This window comes from Convolutriloba macropyga, chromosome 13 (genome assembly GCF_964194025.1).
Source record: "Convolutriloba macropyga chromosome 13, txConMacr16.3, whole genome shotgun sequence".
Taxonomy (NCBI): domain Eukaryota; kingdom Metazoa; phylum Xenacoelomorpha; order Acoela; family Convolutidae; genus Convolutriloba; species Convolutriloba macropyga.
This window is the reverse complement of record NC_134480.1, coordinates 19,099,372-19,117,305: the sequence shown is the minus strand read 5'-3', so window position 1 is coordinate 19,117,305 and position 17,934 is coordinate 19,099,372. Positions and strand designations below refer to the sequence as shown.

Genomic DNA, 17,934 nt, shown 5'->3' with positions numbered 1-17,934 from the left:
TCTCTTTCTCTCTCTCTCTCTCTCTCTCTCTCTCTCTCTCTCTCTCTCTCTCTCTCTCTCTCGCTCTCTCTCGCTCTCGCTCTCGCTCTCTCCTCTCTCTCTCTCTCTCTCTCTCTCTCTCTCGCTCTTGCTCTCGCTCTCGCTCTCGCTCTTCTCTCTCTCTCTCTCTCTCTCTCTCTCTCTCTCTCTCTCTCTCTCTCTCTCTCTCTCTCTCTCTCTCTTCTCTCTCGCTCTCTCTCGCTCTCGCTCTCGCTCTCTCCTCTCTCTCTCTCTCTCTCTCTCTCTCTCGCTCTTGCTCTCGCTCTCGCTCTCGCTCTCTCTCTCTCTCTCTCTCTCTCTCTCTCTCTCTCTCTCTCTCTCTCTTCGTCCTCCCTTTCTCAGTTATGTTTAGGATGCTGGGGACCCTGATCTGTTGCTAGTCACTTGAGTGCTTGGGAGCACCACGTCCAAAATTAGTTGGCTATGTCTCATTGGTGAATCGTTTTTTCCTCTGTAATGCGATAGAGTGCAATTAGGGCGCTAAGTTGATTTTCAGTGATTCAAAGCCTTGCACCTTTTTGATCACCTTTTTCTTCTTTTTGATCACAACCCAGTCTTGCTATTGAGCCATCTATAACAAAAATCAGCGTCACTCCAGTCGTTTGAGATCAATTTCTCTGTCCATATTTGGTCACGCTTGTTTTCATTATGGAATATTAACTTGTACTTGTTTTTGAACCTCAAATATTTCAGACGTTGTTTTTTCCCTTCATCGCCGCATTTTTTAAAGAAAAAGAATAAAGCAAATTATAGAAACAACAAAAGTGTTAAATAGAAGTCAATTTAGAGTGTTGAATTCAATTACCTTTGAACAGTAAAGCAAAAAAAATAAGTAGCTTTCGAGCATGAATTTTCCTCAAAATACTTTTAAAGTAGAGCGAGAAATTGTATCTGAAAAAATTTTTGGTTTTTGAAAGTAATATTTTAATCATTTGTGGAATTTGCCCCCTAACTTTGGCGTTTTTCTCCTGATTGTTTCAATTAATGGTTTCGAAACAATAAAAGCCACATTTTTTTCTAATAATGCATAGTTGTACTTTTTGAACTAATCAAAGAGCAGTTATTGATGTATTTGTTTTAGATACTGCTTGTTTTTAATAGCCGCCGTCAACCTCTCAACGGCTATTATTCCGGCGCTCTCCTTTTTTCGATTCGAAGAGGAGTAATGGTTTTCTTTGGGTCTTTTTTTGTTTTCTACAAGAAGTAGTTTTGTCCTTGCGGCATTTTGACATCAAACGAAAGTGAGAAAAACTGTCACGGTGAACAGATTTTTGCCAAGCGAAAGAAGTTTTTATCATGCGCTGCGTTCGGTGAATTACTTTTTGACTTTGAAAAATTTTTTTGAGAGAACGGCGCATATAGATAAACGCTTTTAGCCGGTTTTTTGTCCAACTGGTTCAATTTTTTTTACTTGTAACTTATTTTTCTGTAGAAATTGTATTAATTGATGCTGCATTAATATATAACTTTATGAAATGGATGCCACAGAGCCTAGTAATACTTTTCAAGTGTGAAATGGGCTAATATATCTCAATAATATCTTCTATTTTGTATATTTAAGCCCACTTTTTTTCCTGAAAAATTGGTTTATAGGCAAACATTCGATTGGCAGTTTGTGCATTGAACAACTCTTATAAACGTGAGTTTTGCTTTTCATCAGAGTGTACATATACCAACAGGTTTTTGCAATTTTTTTCTTTGTCTTGAATTTTTCCCCTTTGTTCTAATTAGTAGAAAAAGTTATTCTGTGCAGAGCCAATGGATTAATTTCGTGTTATTGTTATTCGATTTGTTTTTTCATTCACGTTTAACCTTTCAAATACAATTAAATCTGGTTTCTTAATTACAATTTCAATTTTTTTAATATAGTTTTTTATTTTGATTTTTTTCGCCGAGTACTATATTTTAGCAGATTTTGTAACATTTTTAAAATTTTTTTTATTTAGACAGAAGCATGGATGTGTATTTTTTTTTAGTCATTTTGCTAAATAAGGATTTTTATTTAATTTTGGATCAGTAATTTTTGGAGTGTTTTTAAAACAGGATCTAAAAGTCAATCCCGCATGTAAAAACTAAGTCCTTAGGTTAAACGGATAAACAAATTGAGAAGCAGAGGGAAGAGAGAGTGATTTCTGTTAATATCAAACAATTGTATATATTAGATATAAAAAGAAGTGTGAATAAATTTTCACTGAGCGAACAAAATTTTTTTATGAGGTGCGGTTTTTCAAAGCAGTTTCTTAGTTTTAATTCCGGTTTTTGGAATGTAAATTGTTTCATTCAATTAACTAAACAAATAGTAGTGTGATAGAAAGCATTTTTAACAATCTGAAGTGAATATTTCTCAATTAGATTCAATCTCCATCTATTTTTTTTTTACCATTTTGCCTTTTTTAAGGTTTTTCTAGCATTTTTTGTACTTTTCTTCATTTCTTTAAGCATTTTTAATGGTCGGTCATTATTATTGATAGTTTTTAAAATTTTGTAATTAAATTTGAATAAATTTTTGCCAAATTTGGTATATTCAATGTTTTGTTTTGACTATTTCTTTTGACCTCATTCTTCTTGCTGTTTTTTTTCTCATTCAATTTTATGTTGAGAGTTAGTTTAAATGTGTAACTACTTTAAATTGACACTTCAGGTCGAGTCAGGCCAATTTTCTCAAACATAAAAAACATAAGATCATTTTCAGGCTGTTTGTTCTTAGCGTTTACCAACAACCGATTAATTTTTTCTTTTAATATATTTTAATTTTTGTTGATTAATTCTCATTCAAAATTTTGTTGAGTTACTGCTGTACGCAAGGTTGCAGTTAACATTTTCTCAAATTATCGGTTCAGAAATAGCATCTGGCGTTGGAACAGAAATTGTTTTAAGAGACTTACGTTGGGGTTTTATCGGTCATCTTCTTTCCCTTTTGAGATTTTTTTTATGAACCCATTTTTTTGAGTTGTTTGTCAAATTTTAATATTTTGTTGCAAATTATTTGTAAAGGTGTTTCCCTTAGCAGTATATTCTCTAAGATTATTTTATTGGATTGTGTATCAGTTTTTTTCAGATAGAATTCTCATTATATTTTTCCTGTTTCCGGGAAATCTTCCGGCTATGTTTTTTAGTTCGATTTACCTTTCGGTCACATTTTTCGTGTTACACAACTCATGTTTTTCACGGTTGACTTCTGACTTACCTCGCTTGCTGTTTCTATTGAATGGATTTTAATTTCTTTCTTTAATTGAATCACGCAATGTCAAATTCACAGGAGCAACATCAAAAGGATCAAAATATACCGATAATGCCCGATCAATAAGTCATAGAGAATTACGTTATCAATGTTCAATCGAGAGATTGCTAGCTGACACTAGTATTAAGCTTGATAGCTTTAAATTAGAATCTGATTTTAGTATAGTTTTGGAATATAATTGAAACTGCACGCCAAATTAGAACTCTTTTTGACAATGAAAAAAAACAGAAAAAAATTCGTTCACTTTCTATCGCTTTTTTTACGCTTTTTTTTACTTTTTCTGATTTTATCCCGATGTACATCAAGTGCGTTAACGGTGGCTAATTTCTGGTCATTAACGGTGTTTATTTCGATTTTTTGTTCTTTTGTTTTTATTTCAATCAATCTGATTGATTATCACGTCACTCATTGGTTGCTAATGGGGTTTATATAAACGACTTTATTGTTCCACCTCTTAGCTATTGCTTACTGCAAAATAAAAATTTTTCTGGTAAAAAATATTTGTTTTCTAAGAATTGTTTTTTTTTCATCCTTTTCATCTTCTTCATCTTTTTTTCTTATATTTTAGATTCATCATTGAAAACTGACATCGTTTTCTAGTGAGTCAAAAACAAACTTAATTAATTTGTTAAAATTTAATTATTTGTACAGCAGTGTTTTTAAAACTTAAAACTTTTTTTAAAACAATCTAAGAGTTCTTTAGTTTTGCCTGTCGTTGTTTTTTTCGTGGTCTTGTCGCTTTGTATCAAAAAAGGTTCTCATCGGCCTTCTAGAGTAGTTTTTAGTGGATCCAACTGTTATCTCTCGATTTCATTGACCTAAGTACCTTATGTTTTTGCAAATTTTTCGAAGTTGCCCTCATTTCGCGTTCTTTGATTTATGAATTCAGTTGGATTTTATGCTGTGATTGAGGATCTTAGTATCTAGTTTTGTGTTTTTCTTACGTTGATGCCATTGATTTTGAAAAATGTTCTATTTTTTTCTTCTAAATTTTCCTGTTTTTGCTCGTTTCGCATTGTCTTTTAACACGTTTGTTGGCAATGTTTATACAAAATCTTGCATTGGCAATGTTTATACAAAATGTTCATTTGATAGATTTTTTATAAATAAAAAAAGTTTTTGGGACAAAATTTTCCAATTGTTTTTGAAGATTTCTTATTTTTAGTACTCTTGGGCACATAGGGTTATGTGGCTTCTTGATTCTCATAGTTTGATATTGTTAGAGTAGTTAATAGCCGCCCTCATCTTCTCAGCCGGCTATTATAGCGCTCCCATTTTTTTTACTTCGTCGAATAAAAAAATGTTTCGCTTTACCTCATTTTGCCGCTTTTTCAACATTTTGCGTGATATTTTTTTGACTTATCTAGGCTAGTTTCTCTCCTCTCTCATTCTGCTAAAAGTGATTTTGAACATCAGTTGCTCAGCAAAGCAATTCAAAATGAACAGAATCAGTATAAAAAATTGAAGTCAGAAGTAGAAACGGGATAAACCCATAAAGCCCAATTTTAGATGCCCGCTATTTGAACGTCGTTCCTATAAGTCTTAGTTACCTTCTCTAATGCTTATTGGTATTGATAGTAGCCCCTGTAGCCTCTCTCTAAGAAACATAAGTACGTTATGTTCAACTACGAAATGCCATCAAAATAAATCGGACTTAAAAAATGTTTTTGTACAAAAATCTTTTTTTTTTCAATATCTTCTTTTCTTTCGATCCCGATCATGCTTATTGGAATCAACGGCGGCTATTTTCCGGCAATCTGGCGGGTATGTTTTTGATTGTCAGGTTTTCTTTTTAGGTTAATTCTTTGTTTTGTTATTATGGAGTTGCCGTACTATGTTTTTAATAACCGTAAAGCAATAGCTAAGGCCATCATTGGTCTACTCTCCGTTTTCTTGTTTCGTCAACAGGATGTTTGTTGCGACCACATGACGTCACAATCACCAATATAATTCTGCTTTTTATTCATTCGTTCGTGCAACTTTAACTGAATTGCGTGCGTGACGTCATTTTTCACTCTTATCGGAGAGTGTTTTTTGTTCATTCCTGAATTTAAATTTTTGGTCACAAGTTAACTTCCCTCACTCTCAAAACTGACTTTCTCAATTTGAAATTAATTTTCCTCTAATTAATTCAAAGAGAGAAGTTCAAATGAGTTTGTATAACTCTAACTGATGTGCATTTAAGGGCAGCTAATAGAAACGGCAAAACGTTAAATATATTCTGAAAATACTAGAGCTCAGCATTTTAACAAAGTTTTTTCGCTCTGTTTCTTTTGAGATCGTTTTGAGACTGCAGATCTACGACGCTATCAGTGCTATCTTCTGATAATTTGCCAGCTATGTTTTTTACTTTGTCGAACAAAGAATTGTTTCGCTTGCTTTAGCTCACAACTTGTTCAGATTTTTCTGCAAAATCTTTTAGTTTGTTACAATAAAATATTCCTGCTGTCGTTTTTATAGCCGCCGTTAGCCTCTCAACGGCTATTATTTAGGCGCTCTCTTTTTTTATTTCGCTCTACCTTTTGATCACGCTTTTGGTTTTACAAAAGTAACGATTTTCACGTCTGACTTACTTCACTCACAGTTTCAACTGAATGGATTCTAATTTTTCGCGCGCATTGAATTACGCAAAGTTATGAATACTGTCAAAATTACAAGATCAAAATAAAAAAGACGGGATAAATCCATCTAACCCCATCATTAAGTCATTTTCAGTTAGGTTATCAAAGTTCATTAGAGCGTTTGTTTGCCGATATTGGTATTGACCTTATTAGATTTCAGCTAAGAAACTGAATTAAGTGTAGTTTCAGAATCTAACTTAATCTGCACGCAAAATTATAACACTTTTTGAAACTGAAAAAAAGAGAAAAAAATCGGCCAATTGTCTCTTCTTTTTAATAGCCGCACAGCGATAGCTGGGGCTATTATTGGCCTTCTCTTGGTTTTTTTTTATTTCGTCGTCATGATTTTTGTTACGACCATATGACGTCACAGCCACTTTTTGTTCATTCGTTCATGCAATTTCAACTGAATTGCATGTGTGACGTCATTTTTTGCTCTTAGTGGAGCGAGTTTTTTTTGTTCATGCGCGTGATTAAATTTTTGGTCACACTTGACTTACCTCACTCTCAAAAATGACTTCCTCAATTTGAAATTGACTTTTATTTACTTTAATTCAAAGAGATAAGGTCAAATGGGTGTGTGTCACTCTAAATGAATGTTATTTGAGATGAACTAATAGAGGCAGCAATAACTTATACAGATTTTTAATCAAAATATAACAGATCAGCCTTCAATGAAAAGATGAATTTTTTTGGTCTGTCTTTTTTACTGTTTTTTAGACTGCCGATCTACGAATCTATTGCGGCTATTTTCTGGCAATCTGCCAGCTATGTTTCCTTTTTCTGCTTCAATCCCGATGTGCATCAAGCGCGTCAACGGCGACTATTTTCCGGCAATCTGCCGGCTATGCTTTTATTCGATTTTTGCTTGACCGATTTTTTGTTTGATCCATTTGATGAATGCGATTTCCCCAATCACTAGAACCCCCGCTAATAAATTGAGATTGTTTCGCTCAACGTTGGTCGGTCATGTTGGATTTTTCTAGGCAAGTCTTATTATTTTCTTACTCTGCTCAAAGCGCCTTTAAGCAAAAGCTCTCCAGCAAGACAATCTAGAGTCAACAAAGACAGTATCGAATTACTAAATCAAAAAGAGAAACGGGATAAACCGATGTGGCTCAATTTTGTAAGGCCTCTATTTGAAGTTTGTTGTTGTAAGTATTTGTCACCATCTCTCATGCTTATTGACATTGATATTAGTCCCTGTGACCCTCCTCGAGAGATTGGAATTTTTCTAACTACTGAATGACATCAAAATAATTCGCACTCTAAAAATGATTTTGTACAAAAATCAACTTTTTTCAATTCCCTTTGTCTAATAGATCTGTCTGCCCGAATAAGCAAGAAAACTTTTCCAATTCCAAATCCTGTAGTTCCACTAATCCTGTAGTTGAAAAAATTGAAGATAAGAAAATTGCAAATTCTTTTAACGTAATGATACTTTAATATTTTTACAAAAAATCCGAGTTTACGAAAAAAATTCTCCTTAGGAAAATCTACGAAAATATGTGCTCACCGTTTCTAATGTCCAACTGCGTCTCTTGTATCATAACCCTATCACCTGCATACTAAAACTGGGAAATAAATATGCGTTGTCATTAAGAGCTAAACTGTTATTGAACTGCGATTTTGTGCTTAAGATTTATCAAAAAACTCTGATGTTGCGCTGAATGCTTAACTGCTCTGAAACGAAGTTTGTTATCACTCATATGGGTCCTCCTATTTTTTATGTGATTTTGCTTGATCATTTTTCTTCTGACCAATTAGACTTTGTGACTCTTTGTCCTTGGAAATGGGATAAACTAGTTAAACTTTTGGGTATTAAAGCCCTTTTCAGATATCTTAGAGCTTATCCGTCTCTAAGTGTACTTATTTCACCAAAGCTGTTTTTGACTCCATCTCCCACTCTGCTCCCCATTACCCAGTAAGGCTTGTCTCCCTTAGCTTAATCTAGCTAAATAAAAAACAGTGTGACACCAGTCAAAAGAGACCAAATCGTCCGAAGTTTCTCAATTGTGCTGCGTAAAGTTCAGTTATTTTTTTTGCTATTTATCAGTATTAATCAGCGCTATTAAGCGCTGCTCAGCATTTATGATCTTTGCTCCGCACCATAAGAGTCTACTTGAGTGCCCTGACCCACTCGGGTCCAGGTTTGGCGGTGAATTTTTGGAAGAAATGCAGTAAAATTCGGTGAAAAAAAACAACTTTCACCGCGTATATCTTACATCTTTTTGCGGTGAATCGTGGTGGATTATTTATTTGCACCGCGTTCTCGCTATTTCTTACAAAAAAGACACTTCCATGCACGAATTTGAACTTCTTTCCTCCCTGTCGGCTTCACATTATTATTCCACCGCACAAACTCTCACTAACTTCTAAGATATTTCTTGTGAATTAAGTAAACGTCGGGAAACAAGCGGTGAATTTTTGTAAGAACTGCGGTGAATTTCGCGGTCAATTTTGGCAAGAAATGCGCAGAAATGCTGTGAAATATTTTTAAATTCACCCAAAAACCTCGACCTGGGCAGCAAGACACATTGGCACTATTTCAGTGGTGTTTGTGGGTGCCTAGCGAGGGCCTCCACGTGTGCCTTGGACTGCAAGTGTGAGGAGTGTGAGAATCCACTGAATGTGTTGAGAGTTGTCCACAATGTGTCTCTTGAGAGAGTGCTGTCTGATGTGTGTCTTCTGCAGAACATCATTGCTACTGTTAGATATATAAAGTATAAATCAATTGACAAATCAAATAATATAAAATAAACGTCGGGCCTTCCGTCCGCGAATGTACGTATATCTTCTCTCCAACCCTGCCATTTGATAGACGCAGATTTGTGACTCTTTCCTATAGTTTCTCCGATTCCCAGATTGAAGTCTCGGCGATTTCTATATTAATGATATGCATCGGATACTATGCCCTATTGCCATCTCGTGGTCGGGACCCGAGGCAGGTTGCTTCGTTTTTTTCTGATTAATATCCGCCCTCATCTTCTCAGCCGGCTATTATAGCGCTCCTATTTTTTTTACTTCGTCGAACTTTTTTTCGCTTTACCATTTTGCCGCTTTTTCGACTTTTTGCGTGAAATAGTTTTGACTTCTCTAGGCTAGTTTCTCTCTTCTCTCATTCTGCTAGAAGTGAATTTGAACATCAGTTGCTCAGCAAAGCAATTCAAAATGAACAGAGTCAGTATAAAAATTGAAGTCAGAAATAGAAAAGGGATAAACACATAAAGCCCAATTTTAGATGCCCGCTATTTCAACGTCGTTCCAATAAGTCTTAGTTACCATCTCTTATGATTATTGGTATTGATAGTAGCCCTGTGGCCTCTCTCTAAGAAACAAAAGTATGATCAACTACGAAATGCCATCAAAATAAATTGGACTTAAAAAATGTTTTTGTACAAAAATCTTTTTCTTTCAATATCTTCTATTATTTCGATCCCAATCATGCTTATTGGACTCAACGGCGGCTATTTTCCGGCAATCTGCCGGGTATGTTTAACTGTTCGAACGAAGTTTGGAGCAAATTTGGTAAACGTGTTGTACTGAAGTGTGCTACACTCAGTAACACTTTTCGATAATCTTAGTGCTATTTTGAGAATTTACGTTATAGTGCGTGAAGCACAAACCTGAATTGGACAAAGTCCACTTTAACTTGTGAACAAATTACTAAGTAGTTTTGAATAAACTACTATTTTAAGATCACTAACTCAAACTGAGAATACCATGACGTGATATTGTCACGCCACTTTGAGAACACCAATTTAACCTTGGTAACTCTGTCGACACTGCTATCTCTATACAATAGGATACTAGAGAACCACGTGTCCGCAAGTATAAAAGGAGCTTGCACGCTCAACCACCAGCACAATCTGGTCCCCGATAAATTCTGATTTAAATCATACTCCCGTATTGCTCCATTGCTTAAATCTCAGCTTACTTGAGAAAGATTTTAACTCAGAACATTTTGCGACAAGTTCTTAACTCAGAACTTTCTAAGTCAGAAAACATCAACTTAGCACAATTTTGGAAATCAGGTATATTCAGCTTAACTTCTCAAAGTTATAAATTAACATCTCTTAAAATCTATCTAAGTTACAAGTTAACTTAGAATATTTCAAGCTGTGCTAACTAGTGCTATCTCAATCTTAATAACTTTAACTGTTCTATCCCTTAATGATCGGTTCATATTTGATGCTGTTTAACATAACTTTATAATTCATATTCGCATTTAACTTTATTTGATACTTAACTATATACCAAGAGTAGAACTAGGGGTTGAATTCTAAGTTTATACATGTGGTCCCGCGATTAACCCCGTCGATTAAGTATCTAATGTACGGACCAGCAGTATAGTGTGTGTCTTTTAAGACTGCAAGAGGAGTATTGGTGCTACAGCTTTTAACGCACCAAAGGTGAGCACTGGTTTTTAAACGGTTTTACAACTCCAAGAAGAGTGTTATAATTCTACAGGTCTTTTTTAGCTGAAGCAAGTTTGTTCATGACTTAAATTTTGATTGCCTTCTTTTCGAACATTGAGTTATGTTTTAGAAAATTGACTTATCTTTTCGATCATTGGGCATTAACAGTAGCTTAGCTTCTACTGTATAAAAATTAGAAATTGATTGTAAAATTCAAGGTCAAAATGTAATTTTCAGAAGTTCAGATGCCGGAGACAGTCCCTTATCCTTTGAAAACTACAGACTACTCCACTGTCTCCCCCCTCCACCTCGCAAACTTCATAATTACAGCCCTTCCCACTCCTACCAATCCCCCAGCACCAAAACCCCAAAACCTACGTATCCCCCACCTACCCACCCCCTCCGAAATCTCCCCGCCGTCTATCAACAAACCGCACCCTTCCACCACATTCACCTACCCTCTACCCTTACGCCTACACCATTCAATTGTGTCCGCTTTCTGTCAGAATACTTTCTATTTTTATAAGGCAGTTAGCTTTCGATTTTTCGTTTTTCGCCCCTTTTTCGTTGAAGTTTCTTATATAAGCAATCTTAGTTAAGTGTTTATAGTGCATGAATATTTGAGCTCTTCCCGGTATTCTATCTGTTATGTTTTTATGCAAAAATTGTGCTTGACCGTTTTGACCTTTTGAGTGAAATTTACGGCCTTTTCTTTTTGCGTTTTACGTGATCTAAATTTTTCTCTCATTCATAATTTAAGCATCTGAACTCAAGCGACGAGTGTTTTCTGGTAAAAGTAAAATGAAAAGTGCCAAATGTGGAGTGATTTTTTGCCTTAAACCCTAATAGTTGTATAACATAATATCTAATGGCGTCATTTGAAGCACTTTAGCGAACTTCTTGGCCCAATGCTCTAAGTTAAAACTCTTCACCTCGCCCTCGAACTGAAGTATGCTGCAATAGATTAGAGCACCCACTAGTTGTCGCAAGCAATTCAATTCTTCCGACGTTAATCAGTTATATTCTTTTTATAGCTGCGAAGCTGGAAGCTGAGCGAAGCTATATTGCGGTGCTCTTGGTTTTTACGACTCGAAGAGGAGTCTTGGTTTTCTCTCGGGTTTTTTTTACAGGAAGTAGATTTGTTCACGCGGCATTTTGACCTAAAAGCAAAAGTGAGAAAAGATGTCTTGGTGAACAGATTTTCGCGCGCGTTTGGCATTTGCGCGCGTGACGTCATTTCTCACTCGCTTTAGCAAAAGTTCTGAGGTTATTTGCCTGATTAGATTTTGATCATACGTGACTTACCTCATTAAAATGACTTTTGAACTTTAAAACTTAAGGTTAGTTCGAATTTGTTAAATGTCAAAGGATCTCATTTGTGCAGTAAAGGTCCCTAATAAGAGGCTTCTGTGGAATGAATTTTAACAAGCTTTATTAATTTATCGCTGAATGTTTTTTACCTAGATTTTTGAGCGGCGTCGATTTTTTTTCAATTTAGATCTTTATCTGTTTCTATCTCTATTATATGGCACGCAGGTCTATTCTTTCGCAGCTATTCCGGCAATCTGCCGGCTATGTTGATTGTTGAAGATAAGATCGAAGAGGTTCTGAAAAAATCTAACCTTGTAGGATAAAAGAGATTCTACTCGCAGCTTGAAACAATATATTTTGTTAATGATGATTAGAGTAATGGCTCCTTTTGACGAAAATTAAACCAGCTGATATTTTAAGCCTCGAACCCAAATATCCAGAATTAATGCCGACAACCATTACCAACTTCCATGTTGCAATGAACCTCCAATCAGCATCAAAGAGATCATCCAATCGGGATTGATCACTTGTTTCCAATGCTACAAACAACTGGAAGATTCAAGAGATGACGAAGGAGGAGGAGCACTGATTGGTTGCCCACCTAGACAGTTTAGGTTCTCTTGGTGTTTCAACATGCTAGTTGAAAATATGTACACTGTGCACTGTTCCAAGTGCAATACCTGTCGAAGGGCAACTTATGTTCATTGTGACGTTAGTTGATTCGATTTAGAGAAATTTGAGAAATTACGGGCGATCTAGATACGCTAAGGGCTCTGGTTGCAATCCTTAATTTGGCCTATAGTCAATTGAAAGAAACTAACGGTGTTGTTAGATTGCATAAGTATCTTAATCGTATTCGCAATAATAGCCCCCCCCCAGCCTATTGTTCTACGAATTTTACATGGGGAAACAGTCTGTTTTAGAAACCCATTTTAGTCAAAAATACTTTGTTCAGTTCTTATTACATCTTTTACTTTTTCTATTACACTTTTTCATCAATCTACAAATAATCATCAGGAGTTTAATAGATCTAAGTTGGAACAAACTGACCAGCTTACATTCTGAGGAAAGTCGGATAGAAGTTGACCAAATTTCCGTAAGCAGCAGTAAGTTGCGTTCCACGTGAAATATGCTCTGTTTACTAATTAATTTGCCAATTTCTTAATGCCAAAACTTGATTCAGTTTATCGATGCATGAGTTAGCTGAACAGATTTCACATGGAACTCAACGTACTGTTGCTTACGAAAATCCGGTCAATCTCTATCTGAATTTTCTTTATCAGCATGATTGATCATTTATCAGAATATATGACTATTGAAATTCTGATGATTGTGTGTTGATTGATATGAAAATAAAAAGAAACGGCCAAAACTATTTAGACTGAAATTGAGCGTAAAATAGGCAGTTTACCGTAAATAATTACATTTTCTGCGTTTACTTTTATCAATTAGTATATTAACTCACAAAAACTCCAACAATTAAAGGTGCAAGCTGACGAAACAGTTATTAAAAGCCGCACAGCGATAGCTGGGGCTATTATTGGCCTCCTCGTGTTTTTTTTTATTTTGTCTTCGCAAATTTTGTTACAACCATATGACGTCAGAATCACTTCAAATCTGCTTTTTGTTCACTCGTTCATGCAATTTCTTTTGAATTGCGTGTGTGACGTCATTTTTTGCTCTCAGTGAAGCGAGTTTTAATGTTCATTTGCGTGATTAAATTTTTGGTCACACTTGACTTACCTCACTCACAAAAATGACATCCTCACTTTGAAATTGATGGGGGTGTGTGTCACTCTCAATGAAGGTTGTTAGAGAGCAGCTAATAGAGGCAGCAAAAACTTATACAGATTTTTAATCAAAATATAACATATCAGCCTTCAATGAAAAGGCGATATTTTTTGGTCTGTCTTTTTTTAATAGCCGCCCTCATCTTCGTAGCCGGCACTTATAGCGCTCCTATTTTTTTTTACTTCGTCGAACTTTTTTTCGTTTTACCCATTTTGCCGCTTTTTCGACATTTTGCGTGAAATCTTTTTGACGCACTTAAAAATGTTTTTAGACAAAAATCAATTTTTGTTGATATATTTTTTCTTTCAATCCCAATAGAGTTATGGGACTCAACGGCGGCTATTTTCCGGCAATCTGCCGGGTATGTTTACTGTTTTTTAAGACTGCAGATCTACGAAGCTATTGCGGCTATTTTCTGACAATCTGTCAGTTATGTTTTGCTTTCTCTTTTTGTTAGCCGCAAAGCTATAGCCAGGCTATCACTCATCTTTTCAGACTTTTTTGCATCCCAAAGAATTTGGCTTGTATTGATTCTCTGTCTATATTCGTTACCACATTTTACTATGATTTAGAAATTTTGAGTTTTTTTATTGGTTTTAATCAAGCGTTGCACACAGCTGGTAAAGATCTCATGAAAGCAAGAAATTTTATTCAAATTTTGAGATAAGATGTATGTATTGACAATGCTAACTCAAGAACACAAAAAAAACATGGTGGCTTTCAAACATTTTCAAAACTGTGAATTTATTTTTAAATGCTCTTAAATGAAATTTGACGCAATTATATTAGTTTTGTGGTCTTTTTATTGCATCTTTTTGCTTGATCATTTTTTTGTCTGAGCCTCAAAAATGGGATAAAAAGGTAGGGTCCAGAGGGCATTACATTCTCTTAGAACATTTCAGATCACTTTTCTGCAAAAATATGACTGACAGAACCCCCCCCCCCCCATTGCCTCAATCAATCCACCGCTGAGCTAATCTCACACCCCTTCAATTCAGCTAACGCTAGCCTCACTAAAATGTTGTTAGCTAGTGATAAAGCCAACCACTCGCCGTTTGTTTGAGAGCAAGTCGCCCGATGTTAGTCGCTTATGTTCTATTTTATCGACAAAGTTTTTGTTACGGCTATCTAACGTCACAGTCATTTCAAAGCTGCTTTTTGTTCATGCAAATTCTACATAATTTCGTTAAGGGACGTCATTTTTGCCGCTTAGTGGAGATGATTTTAGTTGCTATTTTGCGTGTTTAAGTTTTCGGTCAAACGTGAGGTAGGGTAAAACGGTAGGGCCGAGAGTTACCCCACGTTACTCCACGCTACTCCCCCCACGCTACCCCCTACATCAATCCCCCCTACCTCTGCACTCACTTCACGCGCCTTCAAATAAGCTAAAACTAGCCTCACAGAAATGTAGCTAGCTACTGACGAAGCCAACAGCACGCCGGTCTTTCGCGAACAATTTGTCCGACGTTAATTAGTTGTTTTCTGATTTCGAAATAGATTTCCTTCATGTGTCACATAAAACTCTCTCCAAATTAACCTTTAAAGTCCAAAATTATAGGCATTCAATTTATCTATATTCAGCGTCTACTTTTATAGCTGCGAAGCTGTAAGCTGAGCGGAGCTATATTGCGGTGCTCTTAGATTTTTTTTTACAATTCAAAGAATTTGAATTGTATTGGGGCGCTGTCTTGTTTTAAAGATCTGTTCATATGTTTTCATGATTTTTGAAGTCAAATTAGAGTTTTGAATTTGGTCACGCCGAAATAGGAAGTGAAGCGAAAAAGCGAGTGGTTTTGCAGCGTGAATTGTTTTAGCTCTAAATTTAAATTAGAGTGCGAAACAGTTTTTGAACAAAAATCCGCTTTCTCGCTAGTGGTTTTGTTGTTCACATGCGGCAATTTCACTCTGATTTTTGCTGTTTTTCAATTTTTTGCATCAGATATTACTCTAAATGGCTTTCCCAATTCCTTTATAGTCCGTTCTAGGTCAATCAAGTTTTGTTTGGTCAATGAAAATTCGGATCTATTCTGTTCCGCACCCCCCCCCAGCTTAATGAGCATAAATTTTTATGACCCCCAAACGCACGTGCTATTTTCTTACATAGTAACGTGCTATATTACAACATATAATTTTTAATTGGGGGTCATAAAAAACACATGGGGGGCCGAAACAGAATAGATGCAAGGAAATTCTTTGAATTGTACGTCAGAAATTGTCCTGATATGTTTTTGTGTTTCGTCGTCTGACGCTCTTTTTTCGTTTTACATTTGTTCACACCTCAAAGCTGAAAAGTCAAATTTTCTGAATGACTTCTTCCTCTCACTAACTGCTTTTGCGCGCGTGACGTCATTTCTCACTCTATCTAGCAAAAGTTTTTTGCGTGATTAGATTTTGATCATAAGTGACTTACCTCACTCAATAAAATGACTTTGCACTTTAAAATTTAAGTTTATTTTGAATTAGTTTAAGGTCAAAGGAACTCATATGTGTAATAAGGGTCCCTAATGAAAAGACTTCTGCGCAATAAATTTTTACAAGCTTTATTAATTTATCGTTTAATTTTTTACATAGCTTTTTGAGCGGCGTCGATAACTTTTTCAACTTATATCTGTATCTGTTTCTATCCCTTTCAAACGGCACGCAAGTTTTTTCTTTCGCAGCTAATCCGGCAGTCTGCCAGCTATGTTATCAATTCCAATGAAGATCAAGGAGATCTAACGCGGCTATTTTCCTGCAATTTACCAGCTATGTTTTCAATTATTAACTTTGTCAGCACCGTTATAGTGGTCTATAATAAGCTCTGATAACACTGTTTGATGTTAGTCCATATTGTTTAGAAATGTAACTATTGCTACGAAGGAGGCGAAGACGGCTCACAACCTTGTTATACGTGCTTCGATACCAGCAATGCTCTCAGCTAACAAAAAGGACAAAGAAATTCGGTGACTTTCGGACTGTCTTTATTACGTCACAGATAAGACATGCAAATTAGATGTGACTGGAGATAACGAAAAACTAAAAAAAACCGATGAGCTTCAACTCTGTGTTTCAAGTCAGACCTGAAAAATGTTTTTCTTAAAACCAATCTGGAATTAACGTTCATTGTATATTTTGTTTTTGTTTGATAGCCACTCCAGCTGTTATAAGACTGCTATCAATGCGCTAATAATTTTAATTTCTCTCAAACGAAGTGGTGGTCTTTTTAATGTGCTTTTTAGCGTGTCCAATTTTTCGCCTGACCCTTATAACTTTTGGTCCTCAAAAATGGGATAAACTGGTCCTCAAAAATGGGATAAGCCTCTCTTCTTACAATACTCTAAGCATGCAATTCAACTAAACTGTTTTGAAGACATAAATTTATGGTGTGAAGGAAGGTTTTTAGCATTCGACACCACTGCTACGAGAAGTAAATCAATGTTATGACTGAACTTTGTTAACCACAGTAAAGTGCTAAATAATTGCTCTCAAACAAAGTTTGTAGTAATTAATAGCCGCGTCCTCAATTCCAGCGGCTATTATAGCGCTCCTAATTTTTTTGTTTTACAATTCAAAGAATAGGAATTGTATTGTGCGCTGTGTTTTTTTTATGATGTGTTCACACATTTTTGAATGACTTTGATCTTTCAAAACGGGATAAACAGGTAAAGCCCAGCGGGCATTAAGTTTCATTAGAGGCCAAAAGTGAGCTTCAGTAGTCCTTTAAGTGCTTTGAGTGGTGCAGCTGTTAGGATGGCCTTAATTAGAGGTTATAAGCTCAAATTTAGTAGTTTTTGGGCTCAAAATGTTACAATTTTTCATGTTTTTTTGTGATTTTGTGATTTAGTTATTTTGTTTTAGTCTTACGTTGAGGTTTTTGAAAAACGATGAAGGCCTTTTGCGAGACAAAATAACTTGTTTTGACAATTTTATGAGCTATGTGTTTTGGTGCTACAAATACAAACATGCAAAATGATAGTAATTTTTGCAATTTTTTTCAAGTTTTTATGAAATTTTCTGTCATTTGTTGAGTTTTTCAGCTTCAGAGGCTAGAAAAGCTTCTTTGTTCTTTGACAATAGAGCACTGCATGGTTTCTAGTAATAATGGATTTGTTTTCAAAATTTTAATGTCTCGAAATTTGTCATTTTTTATTATGAAATTTGCAATTTCAAGGTTTCCTAAAGGTTTTGTAAATTTTTGATATTTGTCCTTTTTCAAGTGCCAGAAAACCTATTCCACGGTCTTATTAAAAGTTACTGCATGGTTATTGGCTTCAATGGATTTGTTATCAACAATTTAGTTTTTCGAATTTTAGAAAAAATTTTTAAAAATTTGCAAATTTTTTCAAGTTTTTTTTAAAAAAATTTGTCTTATATTCATTTTTTTCGCCTCATTAGCCAGCTAACCTCATCCAGGGTTGGATAATATGTTATTAGATAGCTGCTAGGGGGCAATTGAACGGTTGTCAACATTTTAGTAGAATGAATTTCTATTTTTTGAAACTTGATTTTTTTTTCTAAAAATTATTGCCTATCG

General features: G+C 35.3%; 1 protein-coding gene across 1 annotated transcript in view; it reads left to right on the top strand.

The window, feature by feature from the left end:
- Positions 1-16,530, top strand: part of LOC142351535 (uncharacterized) — a 74,315-nt gene extending 57,785 nt beyond the window's left edge. Inside the window, exons 15-17 of the mRNA XM_075403607.1 lie at positions 8,454-8,610; positions 12,051-12,341; positions 16,259-16,530. Coding sequence (XP_075259722.1) covers positions 8,454-8,610; positions 12,051-12,341; positions 16,259-16,342 — 532 coding nt within the window. The 3' untranslated portion in view covers positions 16,343-16,530. The remainder of the gene's footprint in view (positions 1-8,453; positions 8,611-12,050; positions 12,342-16,258) is intronic.
- The last annotated feature ends 1,404 nt before the right edge of the window (positions 16,531-17,934 follow it).